At 34.2% G+C, this 12,239-nt stretch overlaps 2 protein-coding genes across 2 annotated transcripts in view; one reads left to right on the top strand and one right to left on the bottom strand.

Moving 5' to 3' along the window:
* LOC150095656 (beta-glucuronidase-like) overlaps positions 1-6,724 on the bottom strand; it is a 164,722-nt gene extending 157,998 nt beyond the window's left edge. Inside the window, exon 1 of the mRNA XM_090409691.1 lies at positions 6,373-6,724. Coding sequence (XP_090265817.1) covers positions 6,373-6,588 — 216 coding nt within the window. The 5' untranslated portion in view covers positions 6,589-6,724. The remainder of the gene's footprint in view (positions 1-6,372) is intronic.
* Positions 6,725-7,185: 461 nt separating this feature from the next.
* The window catches only part of LOC150095655 (coronin-1C-like), a 145,823-nt gene continuing 140,769 nt past the window's right edge, over positions 7,186-12,239 (top strand). Inside the window, exon 1 of the mRNA XM_090409935.1 lies at positions 7,186-7,268. The gene's annotated coding sequence lies outside the window, so the exon portion shown is untranslated. The remainder of the gene's footprint in view (positions 7,269-12,239) is intronic.

The following is a 12,239-nucleotide window of genomic DNA, read 5'->3' as shown; positions in this document are numbered from 1 at the left end:
CCAAACTATGCTATTACATGTTCTCAGTCTATTAGCTGATGCTCCACAGACCTAACATTATCTTGGTTATTTGCTTCCATACTTTCTCAAAGATTCCTCAATGTGCTCTAAATCTAGCTGACTAGAAAGATGAAAAGATGGTTTGGCAAGTTACAAGGTGTGTATGATGTTTTCCATCCTTGTGATGAGCAGTGCACTCAGGATTTAATCTTGGGAGGGGAGGGACGAGTTGAGTAGATGATTTGAGAATACACACTAAGCATTGCATACAACCTATGCCTGAGCATCTGCAATGATAGCTATTGTAGATGTGGATGTAAATTTTTTGTAAAGATCTTTTTTTTTTTTTTTTTGGTTTTGATTGACACTACTACTCTAATTGCTTTTCTTAATATAAGAGGAGGAGGGTTAAGGATAGGAAAATTCTCAGGTATTTCTTCTATCGTGAGCACAATCTTCTTACCATTATGTTGTCCCAACACTTCTCCCTTTCTACATGCTACCTATACTTGGACTTCTCCATTTATGATCTGTCAGAGTAAGTAGCAGTAACATTATTTAGTAGCTGGTTGGGAAGCCTACTGATATGCTACCATGATTTTAATGTCTCTCCCTCTCCACTATCTAACACTAACAGATTGTGTGCAGAACCACTCGACTGCAACACCTGACATTGAAGGGGGGGGGGGGGGGAAGGAGGCTCTTAAAGGTCATAAAGAGTCTTCAGAAGCTGGAGATTCTTAATCACCTAAACATAGCAACATTCACTTCTGATCCTCCAGAGTTGTACCCTTTTTTTTCGTAATGTTTCCAACTAATGCAATTTCTCCACAACAGCTCTTCATTCAATGCTGTTTACTCTACTAATTTAGCAAGCACAGTGACCTTGTTTCAATGCAATGTTCCTATGCTATAGTTTATATTTACTAAATCATTTTCAATTTCCCACAGCATTAAAAATTTTAAAAAATGTGATATAGTGCATGGGCTTTACACAGCTTAATTTGAGTGGTCACTTGAAGGATATTAGGTCTAGTAACCATATTTTAAATCAATAATCAAGATGCGATCTCCATTCCAGAAGATCATATGTCCTGTCAGGTTCAAAAATCAATATTTGTATTAACATACATGAAGGAAGACTGATTGAATTTAGAGTTGTACACCAAAATATAAAATGACATCTAATTCAAGCATCGAAATTAAGTATATTTGTTAGAATAAATGTCGAATGTTAATTCTTGAAAATAAATTATATGACTAATATAAAAATTTTATTGATTAAAATGCAGACTGCAGGGTCTTCTTGAAGGTAACACATATCTGGGCTGGTATAAAAAAGGTTGATGAAGCTGAACTTTGGCCCAGAACAGTTTGATTGTATGCCGAACTTTAGTCCACCATATAATCTACCACAGTGTGGTGCGGCTGTCCACACCATCACATTGGGAATGCTACTGTTCTGTATTCCTCAGCCTAAAGATATGATGGGAAAAACAACTTAGAAGTGTAAATTAAAGATACCAAAGAAATTATTTGACAAGTATATACTTGGTTTAATCCTTTATTCAAGTGTAAGCAAACAAAGTATTTTCAGGACTGCAGCAACTCATATATAGAAACTAATGACTTCACATTACTTGCCTTAGTATCCTATAAGGATACTTCTATATCCTTGTGGACATGTATAATGCTATGCATTATGGGAATGATCACTACCCAGACTGGTTTCAACCTTTGTTGATGTCTCATTCAGTGGGAGCCAGACCCAGAGGTTATACTAAGGTTGAAGTAATGCCGAAGTCATAATTCCTATACGAATAGCCAAAAGGTGTCACACCTTATTATTAATAAAATACTTTGGATTAGAGATAGTTGTTGGAAATTTTTCCACTTGATTATACTATAAATTAAAGATACCAAGAAACTATATACTTGGTTTAATCCTTTATCCAAGTGTAAGCAAACAAAGTTTGAGCCCGAAGTATTTTTAGGACTGGGAGGACAATTCATTTTGACCTCAATGAAGGTTGAAACTGGTCTGGGTAGTGACCCTTCCTGTCATGCATAGCATTACACATGTCCACAAGGATATGTGCTTTGCATTATGGGATACTAAGGCAAGTAATAGAAAGTCATTAGCTTCTCTATATGAGTTGCTCCAGTCCTGAAAATAGTTCAGGTGCAACACTTTGTTTGCTTACACTTGGATAAGAAGTAAACTAAGTATAAAATTTCTTGGCATCTTTAATTTATAGTATAACCAAGTGGAAAAACTTCCAACAACAACCTAGGAGTGAATGAGCATTTGCAGGGATCAATATGACATCTGTACCCCCTCAGAGGAAGTTAGGACTCTGTGTGCCAAGTACCATTAGATGCTTAAACTTTATTTTACTAAGGAAATTTTAAAAATTCTCTTACTAACTTATATGTAATTAGATAGATGCAGAAGAATTTTTTTAGTGAATGCTAGGAGTGGAAAGAAACCCTGAAGTCGAGTAAGTGTGGTTAGCAAGGATGTAAGGAACAGATTTGCTGCTTGGAGAGTGGTGAATGAACAAAATGAGTTTTCAGAGGTAGCTGTTTCTGAGAGCAACCAAATTTATTATTATTACCCTAACATCCCATCGAGTCAAAGACTCATTTAGAAGATTCTTTTGTCATACACACAGCTCATCATACTGCACCTCAAACACATTCAGATTCTCTGCAGACACCACACTCTCAGGCAAGACATTCCAATCATTCACAATTCTGCCTGCAAAAAAACTGCTAACTTCCTTGTTCACCCCTGATCTCCTGCCGTTTTATTAAAACATTTTTAAAGTAGCAGTAATCTATCAAAAGCCTTTGCAAAATCTAAATATACTACTGTGTATCCATCTCCTTTGTTCAATGAAGCTGTCACCTTATTGTAAGCAGATTATAAAAACATGCCCTCCCTTTAGCAAATCCATGCTATCCATCAAAGATAATACCACTGTTATCAATCCAATTCTGAATCCTGGTTCTCACCAGTCTCTCCAACACTTTAATCACAAAAACTTACACACAGACAGAGATAGGCCTATAATCGGATGCTTGAGTTCTGTCACCTCCAGGGTCGTCGCCAGATTAGATGGTGCCCTGAGGAAAACAATTAAATATCGTCCCCGACGGATTATAAGACAAAATATAAGAAAATCTCCAATTGCTATTTTGTTTTTATTACAAGAGAAACATTAATGCAAAACGATTACATAATAATATTAATTATGTGTTTGCTCTACAGGGATATCGCACAATAAAAATGTTTATAAGCTCTTCTAAATTTAAATTATAAGCTATGTCTGCCTCTATCGATATAGTTGCTAGGCCAACCAATCTTTCTTAGGTCATTGCTGTTCGCAAATGATTTTTCATCAGTTTAAGCTTTGAAAAACTTCTTTCCCACTAACAGGAATTGTTAGCGTAGCGACGGCGCCTCCCGCAATATGGCTGAACGAGCGCCCTTATTAAGTAACGCCGTGAGGTAGGCTGCCTCTAAGATCAGATGGAAACATAAACGCCCAACGGCGGCCCTGATCACCGATTGAAATCTTTCAACACAGCCCTAAATAGGGCGAGCCAAGTGCTCAAAACCTTCTTCCTTTAAACCGAGAATCATTCAGAGCGACGAAGGGTTCAGAGTCCACGGGACTGATATCCATCAAAGCCACATCAGTTAACAGGCTGCCTCTATGCTACACCCTATCGATGGTACTGGTCGCCTCCCTTATGAAGCGGCACAATCTTGCCTTCCTTTTATTCCTTTGGAATACTCCTTTAATAAAAGGGGGGGGACTTCAAAAACTGAACAAAAAAGTTTAAACGAAAAACGTCTTTCTTGGAAACCTGTCCCAAAAAAAAGAAATAAAATAAAATAATAATTAGCACTCAAACACAATTATGCATTACATTCATTGAAAAATAAACATGTACGCAAAAATATGTTAAATCGGCATGGACAACAGTCACTGTTCACCTTTTACTTCATGTTCATAGATACAGAGTTTCACATTCAATCCGTGAATTAAAACATTCACAAAACGTCACATTTCATTTTTGTGGGTTTGTCATAACCAGTGGCGTCGAGAGCCAACGCCGGGCTCTGGAAAAAAGCTCTTACCAAGCCCCAAAATTAGAAATTACGGGCCCCTAGGAATCACGGTTCCGGAGAATCTTGTCCCCCTTTCTCGACGGACCTGGTCATAACTATTTAAAACAATTCACCGATTCATAAAATTTCGGTGAATCGCGTTAAAAGCAATGTTCATATGTTCAGAAATCCAAAAAAACACATTTGGATGTATTCGTAAGCGCAGCCTCTTGATGCGTAACAACAATGTTTTCTTGCATCTATTTTTCACTATGGAGCTACTCGCATGATATATCTTGATATCTAGATATATCATGCGATATATCTAGATATATAGCATGAAAAGAAAAACCGAAAATTCGTTCTTTCTCTGAGTAACTGGAAGCAAAAACAATGACGTGCCATCTCTCCAACTAACGGGGTTCGAATTACGCCGTAGGCATGAATGTTTGCGATTGTCCTCAGATGGGATATAAATTAGCATGATATATCATACGCTACCCACACGATATATACCTGAAGTCAATCACAAATTCCATGTCCACGGTGGGTTGGAACCCAGAAGTGATTTTGCGACTGTCTTCAGGTAGAAATTGAGTTTATCGTCAGGTGGGAGAACCACCGTCCCGCTTATTTGAAGCCTAAAAAGTGTATTCATATAGTCATATACACACAAAAAGAAGAGGATCAAAATTTAGTGGGCATGAAAATGTACATATTTAAAATCCATACTAATGACATCTTATGGGTTCAGTACGTGACATTAAAGTAAAAATTTGCCGCTAATAGCAGGTGTCAAATTTCAATCGTTTACAAGTAAAAATAAAATAATAATAATTTAAGATACCACGAAATTATATACTTGGTTTAACCCTTTATCCAAGTGAAAGCAAATAAAGTTTGCACCTGAAGTATCTTCGGGTACAAACAATTAATAATAATAATTAATACGTTCCAAAAGAATAGCGGTGAGTGGACATCCACTGTATACAGAAATAGATAAATGATTTGTGGGAAGTTTTCAGTATTTAGACAACATTGTAATATAAATAAGGAGTTTATTAAAACTAAGCAATTAAAACCCTACAAGTTTCGTGCGTCGTTTAGTGGTACGTAAGTTTTACACAATAGGCTTTTGTTATGTAAAACTTATGTACTACTATTACCGATGATGCAAGTCTTACGATGCACGAAACTTGTTGGGTTTTAATTGCTTACTATTAATAAACTCATTTATATTACAATGTGGTCTCAATACCGAAAACTTCCCACAGAAAACCTACGTGTAAATAGGTAAATGATTATCTGTTTACCCCATTTAAAATATTGTTTATGTTATTTTGATTTATTTTATTACTTTTTTTTTTTTTTTTTGTAAAGTAGAAAGAAAAACGACACCGAATTTCTGGAAATAGGTAATTGGGATTACAAAGTATACACAGTTAAATTAATTCACCCTCCCCTTCGCAGCGTTCAATATAAAACTTCGGGGGGGGGGGGGAAGAACCCAAATATTCATATTACGGTGGCATAAGTATGATTTTTTAGGCTTTCACACAACGTTCATGTGGACCCTTCATAATTTTTTGTGGAGGCGTCATCCCCCCCCCCTCCAAGAACGACTTCATTAGCTTTTTAAATTCTTTCTTCCTTCTACCATTCAATGTTGGGTTTCGCAAAGTCATGGTATAGGTTATTTGTACTCTTGCAAAAAAAAAAAAAAAAAAATCTTTCCCCACCTTGGGCAGCTATGCTACTGGTTATAATATACAGTAACGTAATAAAAGGCAACTAAAATAATATGGAGTTATAAATTATTTAGTCTCCGACTCCGTCAGTTCATGCAAAAAAAGCGATCCGGCTCGTAATTGTATATTGTTATATTATGCTGTGATATAACAAGATATCTCAATGAAAGTCGGGTTTACACATAAGCTAGACCAGCTATAGTGTAGGGTCTCACATCACAAGGGGACTCCGCCTCATTATACATTACCTACAATTTATTCAATATAGGGGCCTCTTAAAAGTTATAGCTTAAGGGCCACAGCAATCTCAAGTTCGGCCCTGATCTCATTATTACATAAGCAAAGCGGATATTAGATCCAGCATTATTCCAAAGCCCAATGTAAATTATGAAAGTTTCCACTTTGCTTATGTAATTTTGCATCGTCGATCTGAAGCCTTTCGACTCCTTATTTTGGTAATTACTGATCTCATTATTATTATTACGTAACATTTCCATCACTTACTTGCTTTAGTGATTTTGTATACCATTTTTCCCGAAAACCGATGTCTTGATCCCTTTCATTGACGATTTTAAAACTCCAGACATCATCCAACTTTTTGATTTCTCGTGTTTCCGATTCTTGAGGGAATAGGTAAGTAGACGTAATACTGGATTCTATTTCACAGCAGAAATACAATAGTAGAGCCGAAAGTAATAATGTCGTCTTATCTACACCCATTACTTTTTTTTTTTTTTTCCTGATGACTCTTTTCTTGTTCCTTTGATTGCTACAAATACTATTAAACTAAGATGATACAGCTCATCAAGTGATAATGCCAGATGCTTTACCTCTTGTAGTGCCACACCACCCTAGATTACAGTGACTATTGTAATAGTAATAATCAGTGTATGTCACATGTGTTTATATCACGTGTCATGTGTTTTCGGATACCATGTCACAGTAGGTGAAGATAACTTATGAATAATAAAATTTGTGTTTTCTTCAATTAATACAGGAACGTTTCTTTCCTATATACAAGGTGTATAAATAAATAATGACTACTAGGCAGGAGATTGTAAAATTCATTCTATTTCTGATAAACCAAGAAAGCCGGTAAAATATTATAACCACCAATATACAACAATACCATACATGGTAAAATGGCGAGGGCGTGTTTTATTGGGAAAATAAGCGCATGCGCGTTTATAATGGTGGTTCCTTCCCTTGAATTTGACGTTTTCGTTGCCTTGTATGATAACAGTTTTTGGTACTTCTGTAACTTTTATGTCGGTGTGTTATTTTGTATGCAGAAGCGAAAAGATTATTGCACACCAATATACCAGTTAAGCAGTTCCATTTCATGAGTCCATTGTTATTAGACGTTGAACCAGAGGGACAAGGAGGTAGACGTGTAGAAGGTACCGTAACTATTTATATATATAAAAATATATGGTTTATGCTTAAAAATTATACTTTCCATTATTTAATCGCATGGCTATCTTATAACAGTCAGTTTTTATATTAAGAATTCGAAAAAAGTTATGGTAGTTAGCTTTATTCAAAAGTTTGTTTCAAACTGTCAAAATCAGGTGGTGGTAGCTTGATAATTATTTATTTATTTATTTATTTATTTTAGTTTTTTTTTTTTTTTTTTAATCCTATGCATTCGTTCAAAGGTAAGTAGATGTGTTTAGTTAAAAATTTACCGCTTCTCATTAAAATGGAGAGAATGTGACTTTTTTTTTTTTTTTGTAATTGACAAAGAAGCTTATCTTATTTTATTTATTTTTATTTTTTAATTATTTACATTAAGCGATATGGGTACGCGCACATTGAATTACTTGTGAACCTAGGACATGACGTTGATCTTAGTAGTGGCTTGTTTTTCAAGTAATAATGGATTTATATCAATGTCCCATTGAAATTCCAGTTTATATATACATATATATGAAATATTTTTATGTATATGTAAGATATTTAATCTATATCATTTAACAATTAGTACGGTTTAGTGTATTAAATTTTGACAGTTTATTGGATTCCATGCAGGTACCCGTATAATAATAATATATTAAAATTTAAGAATCGGCAGTACGTGATAAGAAATCTCATGAAAAGTCAAAGTAAAATGGTGCGATTTTTAGTAAAATTATAAGAGAAGGTTTATGAAATGTTATTAATTGGAAAAAACATGATAACTGAAATAAGTAAATGAATTAAAAAAATCTTCTGATTGTATAAGATTTTGATCTTTCAGATAAAAGGGCTTCTTCTTTCAACTATTAAGCTATAGGTGACACTTATCCAGACCATTATGGCCATCTTTATCCATTCCTTCATTTGGGATTTACCCACTTTCTGTTATTAACTTTTATATGGAAATATTTAAGTAATTAGATTCTCATTCTAAAGCCAATCCTCAAGCGTTGTTTTAGATACATACAAAGTTTCTTATTTGATTACATAGTCATGAAGGCTTTACATTTCTGTCAACTAAACAAAGAACATGGACTTATACAGTTGATAAACTCTAAGGCTTTATATGGAAAAATAGAGTACTTTATTATTCTTGGGCACACTTGTACTTCACTTTCTGTCTGTCTGTTGTTTTGAGTTTGTTGTAAATCCACACACATATTGACCAGTATATTATCATCACCCCATACAGAAACTAGGCTGAGTGTCATCATAGCCTTAAAAAAGTGCCCTTAAAAATACATTCATGGTCTGTTCTTCTAATAAAGTTCACAAAGTTACAATTAATGAGCATGTTAATTATATTAAACTGTATGACAAAAATGATATGAATAAAATTATGAATAAGTAAAACACACAAGAGCTAGGTCTATGCTGGATGTATCTCTCTCTCTCTTCTCCATCAAATTTTGAGTTTGAATCCCCCCTGTGGACATCATCTGGACTTTTTGAACTCATCATCCAAAGACCATTCTAATGAAAAGTAATAATTATATATATACATTAATTAAAACTACTTGCAAACTGCCTATCTATGAAATTAAAGCATCTCTTTACTTCCGCTATGGACTCTACTTTCTGATCGAGGAGTATACTAATTAGATGTTCATAACCTGCCTTATATTAGTGAAACTAGGGATATGGTTAACATCAGAAAAGATGAACGTAAATGACATCCAATTTATTCACATAGGAAATTGGTACTTTCTAATCATACACTGAAACCATATCACACAACTAATATGAAAAGAACCCGGTTGTTATATCTCAACAAAATATGTGTGAATTAAAAATTTAAACATGCATATGTGGCGATTATCAACCAGGCTTACCTAGCAAAAATGATATATTCTCAAAATTTTGATAAGAATATACATTCTTATCAAATATAATTTATTTTCATCCTATATTCAAGTGTGAGCAAACACAAGTTTCACATGCAAACTTTCACGTCCGTTGCTCATGCTTGAGCAACGGATGTAAATAAGGATATAATTTCTCATCAAGTATTACATAATTTACTTTCTGATCCAGCAACAACAAAAAAATAATTTATCTTAGAAGACTAGAAACAGATCCAAGAAAATGAAAAGTGGAAAATAAGATCTTTCCACTCAGAATGCTTATAAATCCAGATAACACAAAGAAAAGAAAATCAAAATTTAAAGAAACAAAACCAAATAAATAAATAAAAATGATTGGTGGCATTTAGTAGTGACAGAGGCAACAAACAAATCTGTTAAAGTGAGGCGAAGTAATTTTTAGGCAAAGATCAAAACTGAGAGATTTATTTTGTACATTACTACCTTTGTTATCAGAGTAAATACATGCATAAATGCTATTTTTTTTTTTTAGATTAAAAGATTCAAACTGTAATTGGGAAAAATGAGATGTGGTAGAAGACTTCTTTGTGGTAGTGTCATGACCTCTTTGCAAACAAATCATACTCATGGTAGTTCTTCTCTCTTTCCCATATAATTACAATAATTATTGAAATTATAGTTTTAATATGTAATATGATATGGGGATACTCTGTAATTATGGAAAATTTATGATAGAAGAAGTTCAAGGAGGAGAGAGAGAAAGAAAGCGACCATGAAAAACACAATGGTAAGAAGAAAGAGAGAAATGGAAAAGGAGAAGAATCGTACACTTAAGTATGGCTTTAACCACATACATAGTCATCTATCATTATCATCTGGTCTACTTGTCTTTTTCTTTTGCAATGAGACCAGAGTCCCATTAGTGAAACCATTATGCCAGAAAGATGCAATATTAATAAAAATTGATATAGATTGTGTCTGTAAAAATGTCTACCATTCATAGAATGTTCATTCATCACATTAGATCACATGCATTGTCAATATAATTTAAACAATGGAACAGCAGCCAAAAACATTGCAATTTATTCTATAAACACATGAGTGAAAGATTAACAATGAAGAAATGGCATAAATTGTGGAACAGCATTTTACCTATGTTGTTTATTATTTTAATGGTATAATAGAACACAGAAACTAAGTAAATAATTAATTTATTAACTTGATGCTAATATTTCGCTGGTATTATAACCAGCATCTTCAGAGCACAAAAACACTGTTTGTCACAATACACGAGACTAAAACAACATGGTGTACTTAAACAAAATTGTAGCAGCAACACAAAGACTGGAGTCCTGATTTTGGCGCCCTCTATCTGAAAAAAAAAAAAAAAACGCTATCGTATATTACTAGAGTCTTAGAAAAGTGCTAGTTTTTTCTTAATATGACTGTCTCCCAGATCTTCGGCAAGTTAATACAGCCATATTTGTTGAGATTTGGAGTGTGTTTTAGGGCTTCTGTCGCCTCTAAGAACAATCTCTCTGATTTATATGGGTTTCTGTGTGGTACTTTTGTGTTTTTCCAGTTGATCCTGTGTGCAGGGGTATCCAGAGCATGGTCTGCTAGGCCCGACTTCCCATAATGATAATTCCGGACGTATCGTTTATGTTCGCTGATGCGGATGTTCACAGTTCTCCCCTAATCAAGCCTACTACGTCAAACAGGAAGAACTGTGAACATCCGCATCAGCGAACATAAAAGATACGTCCGGAATTATCATTATGGGAAGTCGGGCCTAGCAGACCATGCTCTGGATACCCCTGCACACAGGATCAACTGGAAAAACACAAAAGTACTACACAGAAACCCATATAAATCAGAGAGATTGTTCTTAGAGGCGACAGAAGCCCTAAAACACACTCCAAATCTCAACAAATATGGCTGTATTAACTTGCCAAAGATCTGGGAGACAGTCATATTAAGAAAAAACTAGCACTTTTCTAGGACTCTAGTAATATATGATAGCGTTTTTTTTTTTTTTTTCAGATAGAGGGCGCCAAAATCAGGACTCTAGTCTTTGTGTTGCTGCTACAATTTTGTTTAAGTACACCATGTTGTTTTAGTCTCGCGTATTGTGACAAACAGTGTTTTTGTGCTCTGAAGATGCTGGTTATAATACCAACGAAATATCAGCATCAAGTTAATAAATTAATTATTTACTTAGTTTCTGTGTTCTATTATACCGTTAAAATAATAAACAACATGTTCGACGAACACATAAGTCTGTCCACACGTTTAAGCATTTTACCTAACTGGTTATAATTGAAGTTATAAAGGTTCAGTAAAAGCTATATTTAAAAAATAATAATAAATTGGTGTTAAGTAACACTTTTCAGGTTGAGATTATATATGATGATCGATTCTTCCCTATCACAGTTGGAAGAACAATAAGCAAGAAAGCAGAGAAAACAGCAAGATGCAATATTAATAAACATTGCTACAGATTGTGTCTGTAAAAATGTCTACATTCATAGAATGTTCATCACATCAGATCATGTGCATCATCAGTATAATTTAAGCAATGGAACAACAGCCAAAAATGTTGCAATTTATTCAATAAACACATGAGTAAAAGATTAACAGTGCAGAAATGGCATAAATTGTGGAACAGCATTTTACTTAACTGGTTATAATTGAAGTTATAAGAATGTTCAGTAAAAGCTATATTTAAAAAAATAATAATAATAAATTGGTGTTAAGTAACGCTTTTTCAGATTGAGATTATATATGATGATTGATGCTTCCCTATCACAGTTGGAAGAATAAGACATTTGCACCCTTCAGTTGGAAAAGACTTCAGATGCCACCGATGAGTTCTAGAAGGTATCATGTAAAAATAATAATGTAGTGATTCTTCATAACTTTTCTTTGGAACTTGTATTATGTTGGTATTTTAGCTCTATGCATGGATGGCATGCTCCATTTCATGGTACTTGCTTACACAGAGGAATGCTCTGTAAATTTTTTCAGTTGAAGGTGAGTTAGATGATCTCAGACAAAGGTAACAGGGTGCTTTCTCTTGGAAACTCAGGT

This window comes from Typopeltis vanoorti, chromosome 20, assembly GCF_054136105.1.
Source record: "Typopeltis vanoorti isolate ZY-2024b chromosome 20, IOZ_Tvanoo_1.0, whole genome shotgun sequence".
Taxonomy (NCBI): Eukaryota; Metazoa; Arthropoda; class Arachnida; order Uropygi; family Thelyphonidae; genus Typopeltis; species Typopeltis vanoorti.
This window is presented reverse-complemented; position numbering and strand designations above follow the sequence as displayed.